Source organism: Pleurodeles waltl, chromosome 5 (assembly GCF_031143425.1).
Source record: "Pleurodeles waltl isolate 20211129_DDA chromosome 5, aPleWal1.hap1.20221129, whole genome shotgun sequence".
Lineage (NCBI taxonomy): Eukaryota > Metazoa > Chordata > Amphibia > Caudata > Salamandridae > Pleurodeles > Pleurodeles waltl.
Genome location: NC_090444.1, coordinates 429,920,833 through 429,945,394, shown reverse-complemented (window position 1 = coordinate 429,945,394; position 24,562 = coordinate 429,920,833). Strand labels below are relative to the sequence as shown.

Below are 24,562 nucleotides of genomic sequence, written 5' to 3'. Positions count from 1 at the left end.
ATATAAAAATAATTGCTTTGACGCGGTCATCACTGGCTGCGTCATAGTGGATTTGAAAGAAAAAAAAAACAACCATGCTGCACAGACGCTCCTCGTGTGAGACCTATTGACTTTGTTAGTGCTTGTTCCACCAAAAGCCAATGGATATGAACTAGATGGGAACAAGCTGATTAATGTTGAGGATCCGTAATAACATATGTTCTGATGCATTCTGGATGGTTCTTAAACTTTTCAACAGGGTCTGTCATACCCACAAAAAACGCACATTTCTGTGAAGGGAAGTGCCCAAGAACATCAGGGCACCATTCCAAAGTCCAATGAAGAGGCTGGTTCCCTACAATCACCATCTCCGTCTTCCAAGCCCCCAACCCCCGCCCTCCCCTTTTAGTTATAGACAGGTGAGTTCTATCCAGTTGGCCACAGTACTAGGCACTTCCTCAGTTATCCAACTTTGGTACCCTCCTAAGGAGATGGCAAGATGACCAGTTGTGTGTCCTCTGTGTATATGATCAAAGACAGACCAGAAAAGGCAACTGTGTCTGCAAGGGGAGATATATATAATTAGTGACTCGTAGTGAACCCTGAGGAACACCACACAGCATTGTGAGGAAAGATTTCTCTAAAACGAGGAAGCAGTGGTTCTTCAAGAAAGGTGTAAACGACTTTTGTGTTACTGATCTCATAGCTTCATAGTTGATTGATAAGAGACTTGTGGGGCACACTGTCGAAGGCTACACTTAAATCAAATAGAATAACAGCAGCAGTGCCTTCTTGGTTTAAAGATCATCTTGGGTGTTCAGACACTACTACAAGAGCAGCCTTTGTGTTGTCATAGGTACACAAGCTAGGCTGTGGTGAGTGAAGAAGATTATGCCATTCCAAATTAGAGGAAAGTTACTGGTTTATGTTTCCCCAATACTTTGACTGAACACAGAAGTAAGGATATCAGGTGGTAGTGTTCAGGTTTAGCTAGATCCAAGGAAGGCATCTTTGTTAGTGGAATCACTACTGCATGTTTCTATGAGTGAGGGACTTGAGCCAAAGAGGTCGACATGTTATGGTCTATCAGAGTGTAATGAATTGCAGGGCAACCTTTTTAATAACGTGGGTGGGCAGAATCTACGGGAGAGCCTGATCTGACAAAGGTTGCAAGGCCTATAATGTCCTCTGGCTGAAAAGATTGAAAGGTGACGGGCATGGACTTGTACAGTTGTTTGATTCCGAGACTAGATGTACTGTGCAGTTCTGTGATTCATTAGAGAAAGATGGATAGATGTCACATTTTATGTGAGGCAAACCCTGCCAAATCATAACATCTATCCAATGATGAGGCCGCAGAAATAGACTTTGGCTATAGGCTCTAGCACAGATTACACCAATGCAAAAATCTCTTTAGAGGCATTGGAGGCTTTATATTCTGGTAGAAAAGAAAAGGCAGAGCAAGCTGTCCATATGGCTCACTGGTGAATTATAATTGAACCACTACTCCTTTTACAAGTGAAGTTATAATGTTTATGCCTTGTTCGTCTGTAATACTTTGCTTTTTTTTTTGTGAATGAAAGGAGCTAGCTGCCTATTAAACCGCAGATTGGGCTCAGGTTTGGGCTAAAATGTAACTGAATCAATTTGTCCAAGGCCAAACCAGTTCAGTCCCTAACCTCTGCATGTTCCTTATTAGCGCTCGCATTATAGATAACCCTATTGTCCGTTCTTGACGTACTTAAGATGTCACAGAGGTCCAAGACTTTGAGTAGGATGCAGTAGTAATCTATGGGGCAGGATAGGGTAGACTCACGTGCTTGAATCCTACCTCCATGGGAATCACAAAGTGGTCTGTCCAGGCCAAAATAAAAGCGAGGCTTACTTCTAAATCAATAGACAAAAAATGACAACTAGGATGGGAAAAATAGGGACAAAGGATAGAAACCACTATTTAAAGTATACCTTAGGTATTCAAAGAGAATCAGAATAGATGCCTCACCCGTTAATAGTGGCATGCTTCATCATCTGCGTCTATTCACACCCTGGTAGGATGATACCACCAGGGTGGACTCAACCAGAACTTGGAGTTCTTAAGTAAAGTGTCTTACTGGATAGAAGCGGGGATCCAGGATGGAAAAGAAGTGTTACAAATACCTCCTGGTATACCCAATTTTTGTGTCAATTAGTTTCTATGTGTTCCTGAGCCTGCTGTGACAGCTAGATTGCTTCAAGATGTTTGATCAGTTTCGAAGCGTAAGTATCTGCTAAGTAGTCAAAATGTATATTCAGTTCTCCTAGAAATGTAAAATTGGTGAACCTTAAGGGCATACTGCGCCATAGAATTAGTAAGAGCTTTAGAAAAGGACAAGGAAAAACTGAGTGAAGTCTTAAGCTAGAAGGTAAGGTCATCTCAGTCAGGTAACCTACCGTGTAGAATATCATAAAGCAGTGTAGATTTAAATACAGTGACAAAACCACTCCTGTTTTTTTTCAGTGCGATCTGGTCTGCTGATCCAGTAACCATCTGGCAACGCCTGAACAATGTCGAGCTTGGAGCAATCATTAAGCCACATTTCTCTTAAGATTATGGCCACTGGGGTATACACAATTAAATTTTTCTTAAAAAGGTCTAGTTTATGCTATATTAAGGAGTGGCAGTTGAAAGAAAAGAGTCTTATGCTGTCTTGCAGGTGACAAGTGAAACTTGGAACAGCTGAAAATATAAGATTGTTACAATAATTACTGAATTTACAGCTAGGATCTCTATTCCCAGGTTTTGTATTATGAAATCTGGTCATCAAACAACTGCCCCTCCATGGCAGCAGATATGTGCAGTAATAAGAATGAAATGCAGGGTGCAGACAGGCTTGCCTTTGCACCTTTTGGCACATCTCATTTCAGTAAAGAATGGTAATTCAGGCTGATTAATCCTGGCCAGCTATAATGAGCACTCTCAAAAGATGGTGCCTGTAGATGGCACTGAGAAAATGTCTGCCACTAAGGTACACCTCCACCCCCCCCCCCCCCCCCCCCCCCCCCACCCTCCCTAATGAATAGGCGGATCAAGGAGTATCTTACTGCTCCTTTATGGCCCCGATTCACAAATTATTTTGCTTGCCCACTTTTCAGCTTTGGCAGATAGAATCTTCACTTTTGCACCTCGTAATTTCAGGTCCTTATTCACACAAGGTGTTTCACTGGAATGTTCTGAGAGAGTATGTATTTGCAATATAGAACATTTCAACATTATGGTGTAGTATTGGCATACGCAAATTTTGTTGTAGAGACTTGGTTTTCGCTGTCCGTTGGTCAGTCTGCTTGTGAAAGTTCATGAACACTCAAAAATGCTTTTTAGTTATATGTAACCGTAGAAATACTTACAGATGTACTCCTGTCAAGAACAGAAGGTGGTGGTGGTAGGAGGCGAAAACATCCATAATTAATTGGAATGTGGCCCATGGTGACCCCTCACAGGCAAAACATTTAGGGCCAGATGTAGGAAGTTCCGATTTTGCGAATCAGAAATTGCGACTCGCAGTTTCTGATTCGCAAAATCGGATGCAGAACGGTGTCTCAGACACCGTCTGCAATTCGCTATGGGGTCGCAAAGACCCACCTCATTAATATTAATGAGGTGGGTCGCATTTTGCGACCCCATAGCGAGTCCCTGCACTCACAGGGATGGTGACCTGCTGAAGACAGCAGACCTCCATGTCTGTGACTGCTTTTTAAATAAAGCATATATATATATTTTTTTAATTTATTTTGAAGCCCGTTTTCCTTAAAGGAAAACGAGTTGCAAAATAAAAAAAATAACGAAACCATTTGGTTTAGTTTTTTCAAAGTAGGCAGTGCTCTGAAAAAAACATTTTGGGCAACATTCACAAAGGGGAAGGGGTCCCACAGGGACCCCTTCCCTTTTGCGAATGGGTTACCACCATTGTGACACTGGTGGTAACTGCGAATTGCTTTGCGACTGCATTCGTGGTCACAAAGCAATTTAGCATCGAGATGCGAGTCGTAAATAGGAAGGGGACACCCCTTCCTATTTGCGAGTCGCTTTCACAATTTGCGAGTCGGTACCGACTTGCAAATTGTGAATGAGCATCGCGATGAGCATTTTGCATGGCACAAACTGCGATTTTCGCAGTTTGCACCATGCAAAATGCTTCCTACATCTGGCCCTTACTCCTGAAGAAAAGTGTTTTTTTGCATTGTGCAGATATTTCTGGAAATGTAGCATGCATAAGTGTTAAGCGTGTGTTACCTCAATGAACTCTGACTGCTGTAGTTTCATAGAAGTACTCGGAATACTTTAAGAATAAAAAATAAAGCTGAAAATGTACACTAGATAGAAGAGTAATCCTCTGAGACAGTTTTATGATGTTTCACTCACTCTTTGTCAATCAGTCCCTATTTAGACAACTGAAATTGTAAGTTTTGCATTTTTTCACATTATCTTTCATCTCGTTTTAGCCTACGCCTGGTCATCTTTACAAAGAGGACAATTACATCATTATGACAACGGCAGACAAGGAAAAATATAGGTGCCTACTTCCAGCAGGCTCCACTGGAGATGAGGTATGATCTAAGAAATACCCTTTGGATTAGGTTCAGTTAGTGGACCTTATGATTTACAAAGTTGTTTGTGCTAGGTAGCACCGTGCACCATCTTTAGGGGAACGCGCACATCTCGCTGATTTTGCATTTTCCAATGATTTGTATAATAGCATGCACGTTTTACATGCCATCGGTCAAATTATGGGGTATAAGAAATGTTTCAGTGTACTTATATTTTGTGTACTGAAGAGGTAACCAACATCTTTGTAATGTAAATGTATACTGACTTTTCTTATTACATTTTGATCCATTGCTGTCGCAGGGCCTGCCTTTACTTTGTGAAGTCAAAGCAGGATAGAACTTCCGTGACTGATCGTTACTTAAGACCAAGTGGTCCAAATTGAGGAGGGCCCTTCAGATTGAGATTTATGGGATTTAAACACGTCCTTGCCGTTGACCTCGTTTGTGAGCTACTGTGAAAGAATTGATTGTGTCTGTATCGCACAACGAGAGTTTTGCTGTGTGTCGGTTTCTCGAGACCTCTCCTCACACATCTCTGAATGTAATAGATTGTTAAGTGCGCACTTCTTTTGTGCACCTTGGAATGCTGAATGGATGGTCACTTCTTTAGTTCTTGTAATCTGTAAGAATAAAATAAAACTGGCCAGGCAGCCAACAGATTATAAACTCTGTACCGTGAAATTGCCTTGCGATGTAGGATGACTTCATGACTTAAACTGTCCTAATTGATTGTGCGCATCTTTCAGATTGTAAACCAGAATACTGACAGGGCAGACTTGGCTCTCCATCTTCCAATGGTGTTAAATTTATTAGCACTAACCTGGGTAGTGATTGCGTATGAAATGTGCCACAAAACAGCAAAGAGGCGCTGTCAAGCGAGTTAAATAGAAAACATATTTTTTTTGTTTTTAGGACCCAAAGGTGTCACAAATTGGATAACTTGCAAATGCTGAGCGGAATACTATGCAGCTGCACCAAACTGCCATCTGTTATTTTGTAAACTGAATGATTAAATCTTGTTTTAAATGAGTAACGTGCTAACACATCTGTGTGTTACTTCTTCTCCTTCTGCTTGTGCTACTAATGTGAGTGGAGTCTGCATGGGTTGCTTTTGAGGCCTTGCATAGTCTACATCACGGAGCAAACCTTGGGGCTTTGGTGATATACTTAAAGAAAGTGTGAAATGCAGCTTTGTGAGATTCAAAATGATGCCTCTCTTAATTTGCTTCTAATTTTGAAGATTGCTTTGTTTTTCACTCAATAATACATTATCATTCGAAATAGATTTTCAAACCAGTATGTCCCTTTAAAAGCAGGCTTTGAAACTGCTCTTACTACTCAGTAGTGTCAGTTTGTCCCAAAGCTACGTTTGTTTCTGAAACTGTATTTTTAAAGTTAATTCGATTTAGGCCTCAAGATTATTAATTTATTTTCAGCCACATCTCAGAGGTTGCTGTTCACACTTTCAAAATGTCGAACCAATATACCTAGAGTGCATTTTGATAGATACAGTTGAGCTTACTAGCATTTCAGTTATTTAATAGTGAAATACGTGCTTTGTCAAAATTGTAAATCCTCTGACAAGTGTTTCATTGTTTTGCCATTTTTCATACAGAAGGTATTCCTTCAATTCTAGTATGGTTAGATGCTGCTTATGTTTTACAGAACTTTAGAAAATTACATTTATTTATCCAACACTTGTATCTGCTGGAAGGCATGTTCATGTAGATTGTTTTCTCTGGTTGTGTTTAGAAGGAATGTGTTTGATCACTTTGTAGTTGGGAGATTATGGTGGTGTAAGGTGAATTCAAGAAAATGTAATAGGTGGCTGGAATGTTGCACAGCGCAAGAAAACATTGTGATAGGGATGTCGTCTGTGACACTCTGTGAAAATGCTGACACACTCATACCCTGTTTGAGGGACTTTGGGCAATCCCCATCAGTATGAAATACTGGTGACTGGCATGGATGTAGGTAATGCTGTGATAGTGGAGAAATGTATGTTGTACAATGGTAATTCTGAGCACTTGAAAGTTAGAGTGTTCTGTGGTGCAGGAAAAGGGGTAACATTCTCTTGGCTGTTAGTTTTTGAGGCAGTTTTGTAAATTATTCTGGAAAAAGACAAGTTACAGTTGTTAGGTGATTACTTTACTAAATGGGTTGATATGCCATTATTTGAACCATACTCAAGCACAGACCTAATATTTTTGTTAGCTGTGATTTTACAGAGGGTTTCCAGTGGTATTTTAATATCTGATAATGGCTTAACGTTTTCTCTATTGCAATGGGAAATAACAAAGATCACAGAAGAATCGTTTTGCCTCATCCACTGGTTAATAATACCATTGAATGCACTAATTAAATGGTGTGTCCTCTTATGTTGGTTGGTGGTCACTGGGAGTACTTCTGATGTAAATTCTGATGGCGGGACATCCTTTCGAGCCGTTCAGTTGGTGCGGCATGTTATTGTTTGTGACTGGCGGTGCAACCCATAGGAGAAGAGGGATTTCCATCTTGTTGCAGAGAATGAAATCGGGAGTAGGGTCCTGTTGAAACTGTAAGCATTCCGGCGGCATTGAATAGTAGGATGGATGCTTACAGGTAGATTGTTGCGGTCGAGGACTTATTTCTTGTTAGACTGCCTGGAGGATTGAAGAAAAGCAAGCTCAGGTTTGGTGGTCTGGGACCTATTAAAGTGAGGAGAGGCAAGATTATGGGGGTCATTCCGAACCTGGTGGTAAAAACCGCCAGGGCCGTGACTGACGGAAAGCACCGCCAACAGGCTGGCGGTGCTTTCCTGCCCATTCTGACCACGGCCACTAGCAGTGCAGGGGCCCCCTAACAGGGCCCCAGCATGATTTTCACGGTCTGCTTAGCAGACAGTGAAAATCGCGACGGGTGCAACTGCACCCGTCGCACCCCTGCAACACCGCCGGCTCCATTCGGAGCCGACTCCTGTGTTGCAGGGCCTTTCCCGCTGGGCCGGCGGGCGCTCCCTTGGCGGGCGCCCGCCGGCCCAGCGTGAAAGTCAAAATGGCCCCCGCGGTCTTTTGACGGGGGAAATTTGGCGGGCGGCAATTGCCGCCCGCCAAACTTGGAATGACCACCTATGTGTCTAGATCGTTTTTAATGATGTTTCACCATAGTAGCAATGGTATGAGAAGGTAATCCATGTCAGGAGCACGGTGGAGAGTGTCTAGCCATTGATGCATAAGAGGGCTTGTGCAGAAGGCACCAATACGGCGCAGTGACTATTTTCACTTGGCTGTGTTGTCTTTGTGGTGTTTATGAATTTCCTGTGTTCTTATGTTAGTCTGCTACAGGGATGACGTGTCATATATTCCTGCTGCATAGGTGCTTTTGTGCATTCCATATAGCAAAACACTTTACTACTTACTTAAAAGTAGTAAGTTCTGTATAAGCACCAATATTAAACCACACAGTACATTATGTATAGCTGCAAGACTACAGTATGGTTACAGCATACGCTATTTTATTGTGCCAGTCAATGAGTAAAGCTCTCGTCAAAGATTTGAATGTAGCTCCCTTAACCCAGATTTGTTGCTTGATGGCATGCAAACAGATTCTGTGCATGTAGTTGCAAAGATGAAGTCCTGTAAGACCAAGGAATTTACATTGACTGCTTCGACCCTCTGTGAGAGGTTCAACCCTGCCAAGTGCCAGGGCTTGTGTTAGATTAACGCATTTTTTTATAATTTTACCGCATTGCTGCAAGGTGTGACACTGCCACTCAATGTTTGACGCTTGGCAGGGCTGCTAAGTTGAGAACACACTTACTGCCTTTTGTTAACTGTGCAACTGAAACCCTACTTTTGTATGGCTGCGCTGCCTCTCGATGGCTTGGCTGAGGCTGCCTCCCTTTGCATAAGTGTTGTGATTGGCACGTATGTACTGCCCCACCACCCCACTCCCCCTTCCCCCGCTTAGACCCTGAATAAAGTTCAGATTCCGCCCGAGTCTGGTGGCATGTGGGGAGTTGAGGGCATCCACAGTTTAGAGCTTTCAGTCCCAAGCAACCTCCACTGGCTTAAAGAATGGTCGCCCTTGGGCTAAAACCTGGCCACAAGCGCATGAAGAAGAGAAAGAGGCTGTAAGTTAAAGTAAGATAATCTTATCTCCTTCAAGCAGACTTTTTCATGGGGGCCTCATTATGTCGATTGTTGCTGCATAATAATCTGAATGGAAATATTCATTAAAACAAAATCTGCCGCACAGTAGCCTAGTTCGTTTGTTGTCAAAACATGTAAGGTTTTACTTTGCCCTATGTTTTTTCTATTTTGTTTTTTAATCTGACTCCTGATAAAAAAAATGTTAAACTGTAAATCCATGCCCCACGCTTAAAACTTAAAGGAAAGTGATGTGGCCTAAAGATTAGAGCTGCAAACCTTGGTAAGAGGGAACCATGTTGGAGTCCTGGCGTCAGCTCGGCATCTCTTGTGATTCTGGACAAAACACTAAACTTCCTGTGCATAAAAAAATGTATCTGAGCTTTTGTAATGTAAACTGGCACTCGTGCAGCATTCAATTAACATGGACCACGTTCACGCTCCATAAAATCTAAAACACAAAGTATCTTGCTGCCAACATAAGATCCTTTGAATGCCTTGGAAAACAGAATAGTGGCGACTTCACAGACCATCCAGGTCTAAAATTCTTCAGGTCCCAGGTAAAATCCCAATTTATTTATTTTTAAGATGGATCTTGTAATTTTCTCAAAAAGCATCCAGCAGTAGGATGCAGAACTTTCAAGCACTATACATAGGCATGACTGTCGAAAAGCTTATGTTGAGAAGTAAATGTATAGTTAAGTAGAATTGTGTGTGAACGGCGTGGGAGTGCCCTTTCTGTAAAAACGGGTTGTGACACAAATCCTTAGGTGACCAGGGGACACAAACTCGTTTTAGCCCCATATCAGAATCACTCCAGTTGCCCTGCTCTGTGCTTTTACTCAGAGGAGCTGAGCTGCCAACAAGTCACATTGTTTGCTTGTTTTCATAGGAATGAGTTGACTCGAGTATCACAAAACACCAGTTTGTAAGAGGAAAAGCCCAAGACTGAAAAAGTGGCATTCTTGAGGCCATTAAACCATATGGCAATCATAATTGTACCTAAATATTTGTAGCATGCTTTCAGTGAGTGTGATATTTTTGCTTGAAGAAATCTGCCACTTGCACTTTCTATTTGATGCCAATTTGTAGAAACCGCATCGGCCATTTGAGGTACTTAATTCTGCTCCTCACTACTCTCATTGTAAGATAAATAAGGGTTTTTAAGATCCCTCAGTGAGACACTGCATTAGCCTGGCTGAGTTGCTGGTCTGCCATTTATGAACTCAAAGCTTTCTGATCTGGGAACAATTTACACTTTCATACAAATGTGCAAGCTGGCACTAGTGATTGAGATGGTAAGGATGGCTTCTCCTGACTATTACTTCAAGAGCCCGAGAAATTCTCCAGAACTCTGTCTGTAAGTACTTTGGATACCAATTGACCTTCGAGCTGTACATGGATGACAGTAGGCTTGGAGAAATGGGTATTTAGTGTGTGCAAGCGCTGTACACTCCTCAGTCATACTAACTGCTCTCAGTCTTTGGACACTGCGTTATAGCCTCATTGGATAGGGACCTAAGCACTAAGTAATAGAGGTGACCCTGTTCAACATACACAGTGCAGGTCGATATTACCTTCTTATTACAAAATTGTTCACATTATATGAAAATACCTGTTTTGCTATATGTGGGATAAAGTGTCATTCAAAGCGTCACACATTACAGGTTAAAGTCACGCATCCACACTAAAAAGATGAACATGTTGCGCATCAGGAGACTATAAAATTGGCAGCTGCGGAGGGAAATAATTTGTTGAGTAGTGAGTAGTGGCATTCCTAGAATGTGTGCTGAGAAATATTTTTTTAAATCAAGATTTGTTAATGCTCCATCCACTCAGGTGGCCTGAGAGAGTACTAAATAGGGTGAAAACCGATCACATCTCTAATTATTTGGGTTATTTCTGTTGCATTTCTCGTTGATGTATAAACTCTAAATAATTTGTGGCTCTCCTATTTATTTTCTCATAGGAAGAAGATAAGGACTACAAAGGGGCTTCTCCAGTAGAACTTTTGGAGCCGCTTTTTAAACAAAGCAGTTGTTCATACCGGGTACGTCTACTCTGACTTGCAGTTGCTCATTTATATTTGTGGACTTTCTTTCCCAAATAGTTTGCAGTCTTCTAATTTACAGTGGAAATTCGAATTAATTTTTCCATGTTTACCATTCAAGCCCATAACATTTTTGTCAAATGCCACAAAATAATGCATAGCTGGCTGCAGGCGACATGACTCTTTTTGTACTACAACATCTGGAGCTGTTTGTGGTTTTTCTGTTTAAATTGCAGCGTCTCCAATCATTTCAGTCAGCTGGTTATGAAATCACATATAAGCCCACGGCTGCTGAGGCAGTGTGTCTTTTCAAACGTTTTGGAGTAGAAGGTTCTATCGTATAATAACATTTACCCGAACACTTTGAGACGTTTCGAGTGAACGTGCCTTTTTTTATTTGCTCGCTTGACATTTTTAGGATACGGGTACAGGTCTCTCATGTGCTCTGTGTTTCTCTTGCACTTCTCCCCTCTTTCCTTCGCTCTGTGTTGTTGTCGCCCTGGCGGGCGTCTCACCTTAGTTGCCACCTGCCCATATTTGTGGCGCTTTTATTGTTGTGCCGGTTTAATGCTAAAAAACATCATTATTATTATTATTTTTTTACTGATCCAAGTGGCATCGTCTTTCTTCTTTGACTCGTAAATGAATAACAAAGGTTGTTTGCATCATTCTGCCACATGAGCGTGCATACATCTTGCTTGTGCTCTTTAGAGGAATGACGCGACTGGCAGCAGCGGCCACATCACTGAGCCCTCCCTTTTTTTTTAAAATTAATACATTGATGACGTTGCCCAACACAGTGGAGCATCCCAAGAAGGCACTGGCAAAGCCAAAAGGTCCAAAGACAAGACCTATTGACTTCGTCATTGCTTGCTAACTCTGCTGTCGTGACGATCCACTGTGATTACTCACAGAGGTGGGAGAGGAAGAGCACAGTGTGGTCTTCTGTGCCTCAAATCTGTTGTCGTAACATACAGTTTTGCTAGATGTGCCAAAAGTAATTGTAGAAATAATGATTGTATGATTAATTTGTATTAACACACGTTTTAAAACCTGCCAGACATGGCTGTAAGTATTTTTCTTCCACTTTCTTTGGATTCTAACTTAGCAGCACATAAAGCATACATCATCAGACTACCTTTCCACGTACTATGTCCAGACTATGGGCCTAATTTAGTTTGGTGGACGGGTTACTTTGTCACAAACGTGACGGATATCCCACCCGTAGTATTACAATTTCCATAGGATATAATGGAATCATATTATAGTGGACAGGATATTTGTCATGTTCATGACGGCGTGACCCCCATCTGCCAAACTCTAAATCAGGCTCTATGTTTGTTTGGCAGAAGCCAAACGTCTGACCATCATCCTCCTGCAGTCTATGTCCATTCCTCATGTCCACCAATTTCCCTTAGTGCACTTCCTCTTTCTTTAATGTGGACAGCACCAGGTTGAAAAATCTGAACTAGTCAATGGACACATTATTGCAACTTGATGGAGTATGCTTTGTATTGACATTGGAAAAAAATCTTCCCCATTTGTGGTTGTTTTAGTATTTGCTACTAATTATTAAGCACAGATGTCTGAGAGTCATTGAGGGACCGTTTTGAAAGCAACTTTTCAGGATTCTTCGATATGCCATTTTCATTCAACCTATTATGGGCCAAGTGTCCTAGTAGAAAAATTTAACACTAAACATTTGATGTCCTTGTGCATGACTGCATTAATAACAAATTAGTAAACCTATTTCAATAGATTGGTTGCACACTGATTGGTAAGACTTCAACAGGTTTCCCAAATCCATCATGGTAGATGTGGCGTAAAGAAGTCTGTTTACCCACATTCTACCTTGTACTCGCTGTTAAGTTCAAGCACAGCCATCGATGGGAATCTTTTTTTTTTTTTTTTGTTCTCAATATTAATCATAGTTGATACTTTCAGTAATTAAAATTATTCTTTATTGGGCCACAAGTATAGCATTCTAAGTAATGTATTTACGTCCTATAGATCTGAATTATCTAGCCTGGAAGTTCCCCAAATGATTTCCTCTCAACAGATGAGATTTTCGGTTGAGTCCCGTCTGCAGAAATCTGGCCCACCACAATCCGCTAATGTTTAAGAATTCACAGGTTTTACAACCTTTAGGTGTCACACCAGTACAGACAAGAAATTAAGCATATGAAGTACAGAGCCTTAATAGGTGTGGGCGTCCTGTTCTATGCATCATTCAGCTAAGTCTACAGTGGTGATCCTCTGGTTTTAGACATACACACGGGGGAACAAGCCTGCCTCTGGTCTCCTGTGAAAAGCTAATGCACCCTTGCATGCCCAAACAATCTTAATACTTTCAGACTGCAAACTCCCCGTGGGAGAGTGACTCATTGAGCGTGGCCCAGGGAGGATATGTTTTAAACCACATCCCTCTGGAGGAGTCAAGTTAAAAAAAATCAATGCAAAGTTCCTGAAAACTTGGATAACACACTTGTGCGCAGCCCACATGGGAGAACTAAATGCCCTCTCATCTCACCCCCTTGTACCTCTTCACCTAAGATGGGATACATGAACCCATACTCTTTACATTCCAGCTTCCATCCGTAGATCTTGGAAGCTGCGTTTTCAGTCTGTCTGGTATGGGTCTCAAAAGATCACAAACACCGGGAATATCAGTAAAAGCAGCTGCCAGTCACACGTTTTGTGGGGTATCTGGGGGTCCAGTCTGCCTGCAGGATGATAAACCTAGTGGGTGAGGTATGAGAGCAAGAATCCGCTCCTTGTCGTACCCTGATGTTTTATGCGCTGAACCATTGATACACTATCTATCCAGTGAAAAATGTAGAACTGCAGTCCACTCCCCACCAGGTTCCTCATTACAAATGAGGCCATCGCAGGCTCCAGGAATATTGCTCTGAGTTCTGAACAGACCATCTGCATCTAGTGGACAAATTGCCTCAATGTGGTACCTGCTTGCCTTTTCGCCACTGAATTGCAACACAGTTCAGAAGTGGGCAATAAAATCTCTATCCTGGACCATTATGCAATCCAGCCATACCAGAGTTGTGTGTGAGCTTTCTGTGATAGGAAGACCCTCTGGGAGTAAGACCTCCCTCTTCATAGACGATGTATCTTGAGATGTTGCAGGGCCTTATTAACTATAGGTATAATTGCCAGGGTGGAAGATTGGGGGCCCACTTACCATGTCAGCTACCTGAGGAAAGTATGGACCTCTCTGAAACCTCACCAAACTGCAGGAGAAGTCTCTTAAAGGCATATTTGCACTGTTGGGTTTCTCTATATAATATGTGTTCTTTGTTTATAGACAGTCCTCGTCTTTTCGCTTCAACTTTTTTCATGATCATTTTAACCTCTGAGTTAATTTGTTCGAAGTTGGGCCATATTCTTGTGCGACTGTGTACCTACGACCGATTATGATATACAGTGCGTTCGATGGCATATGTTGCTGCAGATACACATGTTTAGCACAGTCCGCTGCCTGGTGTTGGGCTCGGAGTATTACAAGTTGTTTTTCTTCGAAGAAGTCTTTTTTGGTCACGGGACCGAAGGACTCCTCCCTCTTCGGCTCCATTGCGCATGGGCGTCGACTCCATCTTAGATTGTTTTTTTCCGCTGTCGGGTTCGGACGTATTCCTTTTCGCTCCGTGTTTCGGTTCGGAAAGTTAGTCAGAATCTCGGAAGAAAGCGTCGGTATTGTTCCGTTCGGTATCGGGATAGTTAGGTACATCGACACCGATCATCGGAAGACTTTGGGGTAGCTTCGATTTCCCCCATCGGGGCCTGGTCGGCCCGACCGCGTGCGACATCGAAGCCGATGGAACGGACCCCGTTTCATTTCTGCCCAAAATGTCACAGTAAGTATCCTTATACAGATCAGCACTTGGTCTGTAACTTGTGCTTGTCCCCCGAGCACAAGGAGGATACCTGTGAGGCCTGTCGAGCCTTCCGGTCCAGAAAAACACTCCGGGACCGAAGAGCCAGGCGTCTACAAATGGCGTCCACGCCAACAAAACAACGTTTCGACGACGAAGAGGAAACTTTCTCGGTTCTGGAATCAGAATCCGGAGACTCCGACGTCGAACAACAGCAACAAACAGTGAGTAAGACGTCGAAAATTAAAACCATCGAGAAGACAAAAGCCCAGGGGACGCCACTGCCAACAGGCCATGGCTCGACCCATAATACCGGCGACCCGTCGAAGGCGCCGAAAAAGGGCACGCCCATAGCGAAGACACCCGACTCCGGTCGAGGGACCGCCATGGAGCAACCTCGGAGCCGAGATAGCGGCTCCGAGAGGCAAAAACAAGATGCCGGCACCGAAAAACCTCGGCACCGAGACACACTGCCGAAATCCACAAAAATTCTGTCGGTGCCGAAGCCGAAAAAAGATTCTCTCTCGGCGCCGAAAAGTTCCACACCTTCATCCTACACAGAGGAACAAGGAATAAGTGGCCAGATGCACAGATTTGGACAAGAGCTCCAAAGTGTAGAATCAGACTACACACAAAAGAGACTGTACATCCAGCAAGACACAGGGAAGATATCAACCCTTCCCCCAATAATAAGGAAAAGAAGGATCGGACTTCTTAAGGATGACGCACAACCACAAGCCAAAGTGGTTAAAAAAGTCACGCCTCCGCCCTCTCCACCACAACAGGCATCGCCGGCACAAACACCGCCACAAATGCACTCACCAGCGCAAACTACCATAAGTCAAGATAATCAGGATCAAGACGCTTGGGGCCTATATGACACCCCAGTGCCGGACAATGATCCCGATTCATACCCCACAAAGCCGTCACCGCCAAAGGACAGTACCTCATACTCGCAACTGGTGGCTAGGGCTGCAGAATTCCACAATGTCCAACTGCATTCCGATCCTATAGAGGATGATTTTTTTATTTAACACCCTCTCGGCTACACATAGCCAATATCAATGTCTCCCAATGCTACCAGGGATGTTACGGCACGCAAAACAAATTTTTGAAGAGCCCGTAAAATCAAGAGCCATCACCCCAAGGGTGGATAAGAAATACAAACCACCACCCACAGACCCAGTGTTTATTACTTCGCAGTTACCACCTGACTCCGTAGTAGTAGGGGCAGATCGCAAGAGAGCAAATTCCCATACATCTGGCGATGCCCCACCTCCGGACAAAGAAAGCAGAAAATTTGATGCGGCAGGAAAAAGAGTAGCATCACAGGCAGCCAACCAGTGGCGCATCGCAAATTCTCAAGCGCTGCTGGCCAGATATGACCGCGCACACTGGGATGAGATGCAACTTCTCGTAGACCATCTTCCCCAGGAATACCAAAAAAGGGCGCAGCAAATAGATGAAGAGGGACAAACCATCTCAAACAATCAAATCCGCTCTTCACTGGACGCAGCCGATACTGCAGCGAGAACAGTCAACACTGATGTCACCATAAGGAGACACGCTTGGCTCCGCACTTCAGGCTTCAAACCTGAAATCCAGCAGGCTGTCCTTAATATGCCCTTCAACGAGAAACAACTTTTTGGCCCTGAAGTGGACACAGCCATTGAAAAACTTAAAAAGGACACAGACACGGCCAAAGCCATGGGCTCACTCTATTCCCCGCAGAGCAGAGGCTCTTTTAGAAAAACTCCATTTAGAGGGGGGTTTCGTGGCCAACCCACAGACACCACCAGCCAACAAACAAGAACCACACCATATCAGGGTTCATTCCAAAGGGGAGGTTTCAGGGGATATAGAGGGGGTCAATTCCCAAGGAGTAGGGGAAGATTCCAAACTCCAAAAACACCTCCACCTAAACAGTGACTTTCAAGTCACACAACCCCTTCACTCAACACCAGTGGGGGGAAGACTAAGCCAATTCTACCAATCTTGGCAGCAGATTACAACAGACAATTGGGTATTAGCAATAATCCAACATGGCTATTGCATAGAATTCCACAAATTCCCACCAAACATCCCTCCAAAAACACGCAAAATGTCACCACAACATTTAGAACTTTTAGGACTAGAAGTTCAAGCACTACTGCAAAAGGATGCAATAGAGTTAGTACCAGTACAACAAAAAAAACACAGGAGTTTACTCCCTGTACTTTCTAATTCCAAAAAAAGACAAAACATTAAGACCAATATTAGATCTCAGGACACTAAATACCTACATCATATCGGACCACTTTCACATGGTCACACTACAAGACATCATTCCACTGCTCAAACAGCAAGATTACATGACCACATTAGACCTAAAAGATGCGTACTTTCATATACCGATACACCCTTCTCACAGAAAGTACCTAAGGTTCGTATTCAAAGGAATACATTACCAATTCAAGGTGTTGCCATTCGGAATAACAACTGCACCAAGAGTATTCACAAAATGTCTAGCAGTAGTAGCAGCACATATCAGGAGACAACAGATACATGGGTTTCCTTACCTAGACGATTGGCTAATCAAGACCAACACAGTAAAAAAGTGCACAAACGACACCACATATGTCATACAAACCCTTCACAAACTGGGTTTCTCCATCAACTATACAAAGTCACACCTCGAACCGTGTCAGACACAACAATATCTAGGGGCAACCATCAACACATCAAAAGGAATTGCCACTCCAAGTCCACAAAGAGTGCAAGCATTCCACAAGGTAATAAGTGCTATGTTTCCAAACCAAAAGATACAAGCAAAATTTGTGCTAAAACTTCTAGGCATGATGTCATCATGCATAGCCATTGTCCCAAACGCAAGACTACACATGCGACCCTTACAACAGTGCCTAGCATCACAATGGTCACCGGCACAGGGTCAACTTTAAGATCTGGTGTTGGTAGACCGCCAAACATACCTCTCGCTTCTATGGTGGAACAGCAACAATTTAAACAAAGGGCGGACATTTCAGGACCCAGTGCCTCAATACGTTATAACAACAGATGCTTCCATGACAGGGTGGGGAGCACACCTCAATCGCCACAGCATTCAAGGACAATGGGATGTACACCAAACAAAATTTCATATAAATTACCTAGAACTGTTAGCAGTATTTCTAGCGTTAAAAGCCTTTCAACCCATAATAACACACAAATACATTCTTGTCAAAACAGACAACATGACAACAATGTATTATTTAAACAAACAAGGAGGAACACACTCAACACAATTGTGTCTCCTAACACAAAAAATATGGCAGTGGGCGATTCACAACCACATTCGCCTAATAGCACAATTTATTCCAGGGATCCAAAACCAACTAGCAGACAACCTTTCGTGAGACCACCAACAAGTCCACGAATGGGAAATTCACCCCCAAGTTCTGAACAAGTACTTTCAAATTTGGGGAACACCCCAGATAGATTTGTTCGCAACAAAAGAAAACGCAAAATGCCAAAACTTCGCATCCAGGTACCCACACCGCGAATCACAAGGCAATGCTCTATGGATGAGTTGGTCAGGGATATTTGCATACGCTTTTCCCCCTCTCCCTCTCCTTCCATATCTAGTAAACAAGTTGAGTCAAAACCAACTCAAACTCATACTGATAGCACCCACATGGGCAAGACAACCTTGGTATACAACTCTACTAGACCTTTCACTAGTACCGCATGTCAAACTACCCAACAGACCAGATCTGTTAACACAACACAAACAACAGATCAGGCATCCAAACCCAGCATCATTGAATCTAGCAATTTGGCTCCTGAAATCCTAGAATTCGGACACTTAGACCTCACACAAGAATGTATGGAGGTCATAAAACAAGCTAGAAAAGCTTCCACTAGACACTGCTATGCATCTAAGTGGAAAAGATGTGTTTGCTACTGCCATACCAATCAAATCCAACCATTGCATGCCTCTACGAAGGACATAGTGGGATACTTACTACATTTGCAAAAAGCGAATCTCGCTTTTTCATCTATAAAAATACACCTCGCAGCAATATCTGCTTACCTACAAACTACTCATTCATCGTCTCTATTTAGAATACCAGTTATTAAAGCATTCATGGAAGGGCTAAAAAGAATTATACCACCAAGAACACCACCAGTTCCTTCATGGAACCTTAACATCGTCTTAACAAGACTCATGGGTCCACCCTTCGAACCCATGCATTCCTGTGAAATGCAATATCTAACGTGGAAAGTCGCATTTCTCATTGCAATCACATCCCTCAGAAGAGTAAGTGAAATACAGGCATTTACCATACAAGAACCATTTATTCAAATACACAAAAATAAAATAGTTCTAAGAACAAATCCAAAATTTCTACCAAAAGTAATCTCACCATTCCATTTAAATCAAACAGTAGAATTGCCAGTGTTCTTCCCACAACCAGATTCCGTGGCTGAAAGGGCACTACATACATTAGACATCAAAAGAGCACTAATGTACTACATTAACAGAACAAAGCTAATCAAGAAAACAAAACAACTGTTCATAGCTTTTCAAAAACCACACATAGGAAATCCAATCTCTAAACAAGGCATTGCTAAATGGATAGTCGGATGTATTCAAACATGCTATCTTAAAGCCAAGAGAGAATTGCCTATTACACCAAAGGCACACTCAACCAGAAAGAAAGGTGCTACAATGGCCTTTCTAGGAAACATTCCTATGAGCGAAATATGTAAGGCTGCAACCTGGTCTACGCCTCATACATTTACTAAACACTACTGTGTAGACGTACTAAATGCACAACAAGCTACAGTGGGCCAAGCTGTACTAAGAACATTATTCCAAACTACTTCAACTCCTAGAGGCTAAACCACCGCTTTTAGGGGAGGTAACTGCTTTATAGTCTATGCTAAACATGTGTATCTGCAGCAACATATGCCATTGAACTGAAAATGTCACTTACCCAGTGTACATCTGTTCGTGGCATTAGTCGCTGCAGATTCACATGTGCCCTCCCGCCTCCCCGGGAAGCCTGTAGCCGTTTAGAAGTAGATCTTAAATCTTAAACATTTGTACATTTGTAAATAATTATTATAAACTTTTTATGTACATACGTATTCACTCCATTGCATGGGCACTATTTATAGCAAACAACTCCATCCTCACCCTCTGCGGGGAAAACAATCTAAGATGGAGTCGACGCCCATGCGCAATGGAGCCGAAGAGGGAGGAGTCCTTCGGTCCCGTGACCAAAAAAGACTTCTTCGAAGAAAAACAACTTGTAATACTCCGAGCCCAACACCAGGCAGCGGACTGTGCTAAACATGTGAATCTGCAGCGACTAATGCCACGAACAGATGTACACTGGGTAAGTGACATTTTCATTACCTTTCTTTATTGGAATATATCTGTGATACATATTTTTAATATAATTTCCCCTGCTATGCTGAATCTGACATAAACGTTCCTAAAAAAGAAGGGCGTACTTGCATCTTGAACAGGAGATGGAGCACCACCTTTTCAGCTCCATTAGCTGTATCACCTTTTTTTTTTTAAATTGTTTTTTATATTTTTTCCAAAAACATTTTCTATACAAAACTTAGGTGCCTCTGCTGTTTTCTTTCATCCTGTTCCACCCTTTTCATCCCTCTCTTGTTCCTGTTTACATCGCTCTTTTAGTCCTCTCTTCAAAATGTGTGTAGATTATCTCCTCTGTCTCTTCTTTAGTCTGCTTTTCACTTTGGGTCCCCCCAGCTTCTTCTCCTGCCCCTCCCCCATCCTTTTCTCTCCAGTTTCTGGGCATGTGAGTCAAAATGAATGTACCGGTGTATTCGTCGGAAAGACTGTGTGAAGAACAGCACCAGAAGTGTATTTTTGATTATGTGTGACTGTTACTAGCCACTTGATGAACATTTCAAGGCTGTAAATATCTGAAATGTCCAAGTTAGCCGTGCATTAACTTAATGCAGCAAAAAATTGTCACTTGAGCAAAACCTATTCACATGGTCCAGAACCAGTTAAGAAATTGGTATTGTCTTGTCACAGGGGAAAACAGTTCTAGAAGTACACCATTTATCTGAAAGTAAATCACTTCTACTGTTATTCAGTATGCAGGTGATGCAACACTTTTTCCTTTTACCTTTTGAACCCCTGTTTTCTGAACCTGTACTTTGTCCAAACTACAAATGGTTGGAATACTTTTTTTTACAAGGGAGATATTCTGGGGCGCATTGACCTACTGTTTAGGTCAGTCACAATGTATGAATGAGTCATACACTGTGAGTGTTAGTGCGCATGGTTGAGGGATTGAGGTCTTTGAGCATGTAAGTCAGTGTGTGAGCCCTTTTGCCATTGAAAAATGTTATTGAAACTACAAGCTTGTTCTTCATCTTACTCTTTTTGGCAGTTGCCAACACCAACAGACAGGCCCATAAAAGGTTTCTTAAAAAGAAGCCTGCCATGTTAACATTTTTAAAGTCCTCCGCTTCTGAGCTTCCTTCCATGAGCATGAGCTCCAATCTTAACCTTTGTTTTGCCAACGGCCACATGCATTTCATGTTTTAAACTCCTGTTTGGGCTTGGCTCTAGAATTTGTTTCTCTGGACACTAGGATTTGTTTCTCTGGCACGTCCCCTTTTTGTTCAGTGCTTTAGTTAGTTTGCTCTCTTCTTTTCACTAAAGGGGATTTTTTAAATGAATTTCATTTTAAAACCTTGTGTTCCCCTGCCAGATGTGTCATTCACAATGAACTTTAAGAAATGTGTGAAAGCGATAGGCTGTTCTGGAAGTCTTATCCCCTGCAAGAATGATTTTTAGGTTTCACTTGTGAAATCTATTGTATTTAATGTAAATCTTCAAAGGGGCTTATATCCTGCCCTTACTTTTCATCGGTTCTTGTGCTTGCCACTTTCTTTTCCTCCATTTCTGTTGGCTGTAGCATACTATTTCCCGTTCTTCCTCGTGTGTTTCTCTTATCAGTCGCCTGTGGCCCAAGTACTTTATGCTTGACTCTGGCGTTTTAATATCTTGGTCAGGTAATGTAATCTTTAGCCACGATTTATTTGTGGGTGACTAAATAGCGACAAATACTTTAACTGAGTAATAATTTGCATTTACAATCCTCCTATTGGTAACTATTCAATTACTCTTAGAAATGTTTGTCACTGCAAGAATCCATGACATTATTATGATGTCCTTTGTGCTTGCCCTTTCGTTAGCCACTGGTTATTAATTCTAATTGCCAATGTCTTTTGCATTTGAATGTTTGTCTACCCTGTAGTGTTTTTTTTTATTTTCACCTGCAACACTCTGATTAGTAACCACGTGACATCGCCCACCTCTGTCCACCTCCAGGTGGATATTTGCTATTAATCTGCCGGCTCCACCACGACAATGCACTCTGCGCATTCCCTTGCAAGAACTGCATGTTGTTAATTATAATCCCTGACGTCCTTTCACTTGAATTTTAATATAAGTTTTAATGTTCATTACATGGCACGGTGCACCCCTATATTATAGCAGTGCATTTGTGACACTTTCATGTTTGGGCCTAATATAATGCTGTCTTACGTGAGGAACAGACCCTGAGCTGGCATATTTTGTTTCCCAAATGTGGATATGATTCCTTTTTTAATCATTGTGTCTTTATAGACTACCCCTTATCAAAGGGGTGTGCTTATCTATTGTACTCATTGCCATTTCTTACTTTTCACACTGTGGATGATTGCCAGCAGGCTACGTTTTGACACAGTTGTCGAATATCTTAGTCATAATCTGCTATTGTACATTGTAAATTCCTTTTTTTTGTTTTGCCTGCACAGCGCTTGCGCTGTGCGTGTGAAATCTACTTTTTTGTCCTCTACTCTTTATTTATTCTCCCTACTTTATTGTACCACCAGTAAGAGCACAATATATTGCCTTTCTCAATAAACAAGTCTTAACATTTTAATGGAGTTTCAGTAACTTATATTGCACAGATGCTCATCGAGCTACAACTTACAACAGAAAACATGCCTATTGTTAATCACATAGGTGAAACCTATTGGATTTACAAATGCTTGTTTTATCTGAGCATCCTGTCCCTGATAAGCCCATACTGATAAGTAGGTGCCTTCTTCATTCCTGGATTCAATAACTTCAGCTATAGGGAGGGTGAACTTTAAGGCTGGCACACATGTGATTACCTTGTGGATAGAAAAAACTGAATCAATCAACTTTGTCTGTGAAACCAAACAACCTTCATCATTTGAAAGCTATGGCTGATGGATGCTCCTTAATCTGAGGCCTGTCAAACGGGATTGGAATATGCTGTAGTAGAAGAGACTAAGGGGCACAAATCCCCCAAAGAGGTTGACGGGCCTTTGGTCGAATCCTTCTCTCGAGAGCTTAGCCTGTCTCCCTTCTGTGTCCTCGCATCAGTTCATCAGGCTTCTTTACCAACACCTATGAAAGCGTCCAATCCTGCTTTTAGGTAAATTACAGTTGACGTCCAAGGGGTGTAAAGCAAACTTCCTAATCAAAACCAGTATCTCATTCTATACCAGACCACGCTTTCCGAGCCTGTTTGTCCCAACCCCGTTCGTAGGGCAACAAGGCAGGCATTGTTACAGGGCCCAACTGTGGGGGTTGAGGCCTTTAACTCCTGATGTCCTGGAGCCCAACCTACTAAGGAGTCTGAGCAACTGGGCCAATTAACCCTTCAGCACTTGACTCTCAGTGGTAGCGCGGGTCGAGCAGATCAAGGCATCTCAGTGGAGAGGTAGAAACAGGTGGTGAACACAGACTCGCACCTCAAAATGCATGCAGCAGCAGCAGCAGCAATAAATGATTGTCTGGTCAACTACCTGTTTTCATGAAAAAAGGATTATTCATATACAAACACAAAGATAGGGAGTTCACAAACCACACACCCCAACCCCTGAGATCAGGGCTCTAGTGTTTCATACACAGATCCCGGAGTCCAAGTTACCCTCAAGCTAGCAGTAGTGGGTGTTCCACATTCAATATAGGTGACATTTAGTTAAGCCCCACTAGTAGTCGGAGTCTCATTGTGACTCCTAAATTCGAAAGTGTTTCAGCGCCAAAGTGGTACCGACCATGCAAGCTCCCCTGGGGCCGTCTGGCCTGAAATCCATCTCCCCCACACTAGCAGGATCTGAGCAACAGGAGTCTGCCCGCACACCCCCTTTGCAGGTGCTGAAGCTGCTGCAACTGTTTCCAGTAAGCCTCTCACATATGGTCCAGACTGGCCTGTAGTGGCAGCAGGTTCTTGATGCTTCTTTGATGCTGGGTAAGGTCCTCGGTTCCTCCCTTGGGTAAGAAGCGTGTGACGATCCTGGTGCTGGTACTCAATCATGGATCAGGCCCACTGGGGTCATCATGGTGGCCTCCATCAATGGTCTCGGTAAGACCACAGCATCTCGCGTGTTCCCGATGGGCCCCTTCTGGCATACGGAGTCACCTTTCCTCCCCTGCGCACAGGCTCTGACACAGTCGGCACAGAACATTTTCACAGCAGGCCCACCTGCTATATGGGATCGCCGAATTAACACTGCACATGAGTGATGACCCATTCGGTGCTGTAGCCATCTCCTCACTTCTCGTTGTAGAGATCCACTCACCACGATTCCTCCACTGAACCTCACTTCCTCAGATGACCTCCTCTTCCTCAAAGGGCGCGCTGGTCTTAATAAGCAGGCATGTGATGGTACTACAAGCTCTAGGGCAAGGTGGTATAGGATTCCCTTGCTAATATTCCCTCACCCAGCTGGGAGGCTAGCACTCCTTAGCCCTCAGTCCCGGTCACAGGCAGAAGTCTTGCAGAGTTTCTCCTCCTCGCACAGTCCAACTAGCTGTTTGATGGTTGACAATATTTGGGGTCTCAAGCTCCCTTTCTTACAGTCCATTTCCAATGCTATTTAGC

At 42.8% G+C, this 24,562-nt stretch overlaps 1 protein-coding gene across 1 annotated transcript in view; it reads left to right on the top strand.

The window, feature by feature from the left end:
- Window positions 1-24,562, top strand: part of ERLEC1 (endoplasmic reticulum lectin 1) — a 331,659-nt gene that overhangs the window by 11,207 nt on the left and 295,890 nt on the right. The window contains exons 2-3 of the mRNA XM_069234195.1: window positions 4,459-4,563; window positions 10,660-10,740. Coding sequence (XP_069090296.1) covers window positions 4,459-4,563; window positions 10,660-10,740 — 186 coding nt within the window. The remainder of the gene's footprint in view (window positions 1-4,458; window positions 4,564-10,659; window positions 10,741-24,562) is intronic.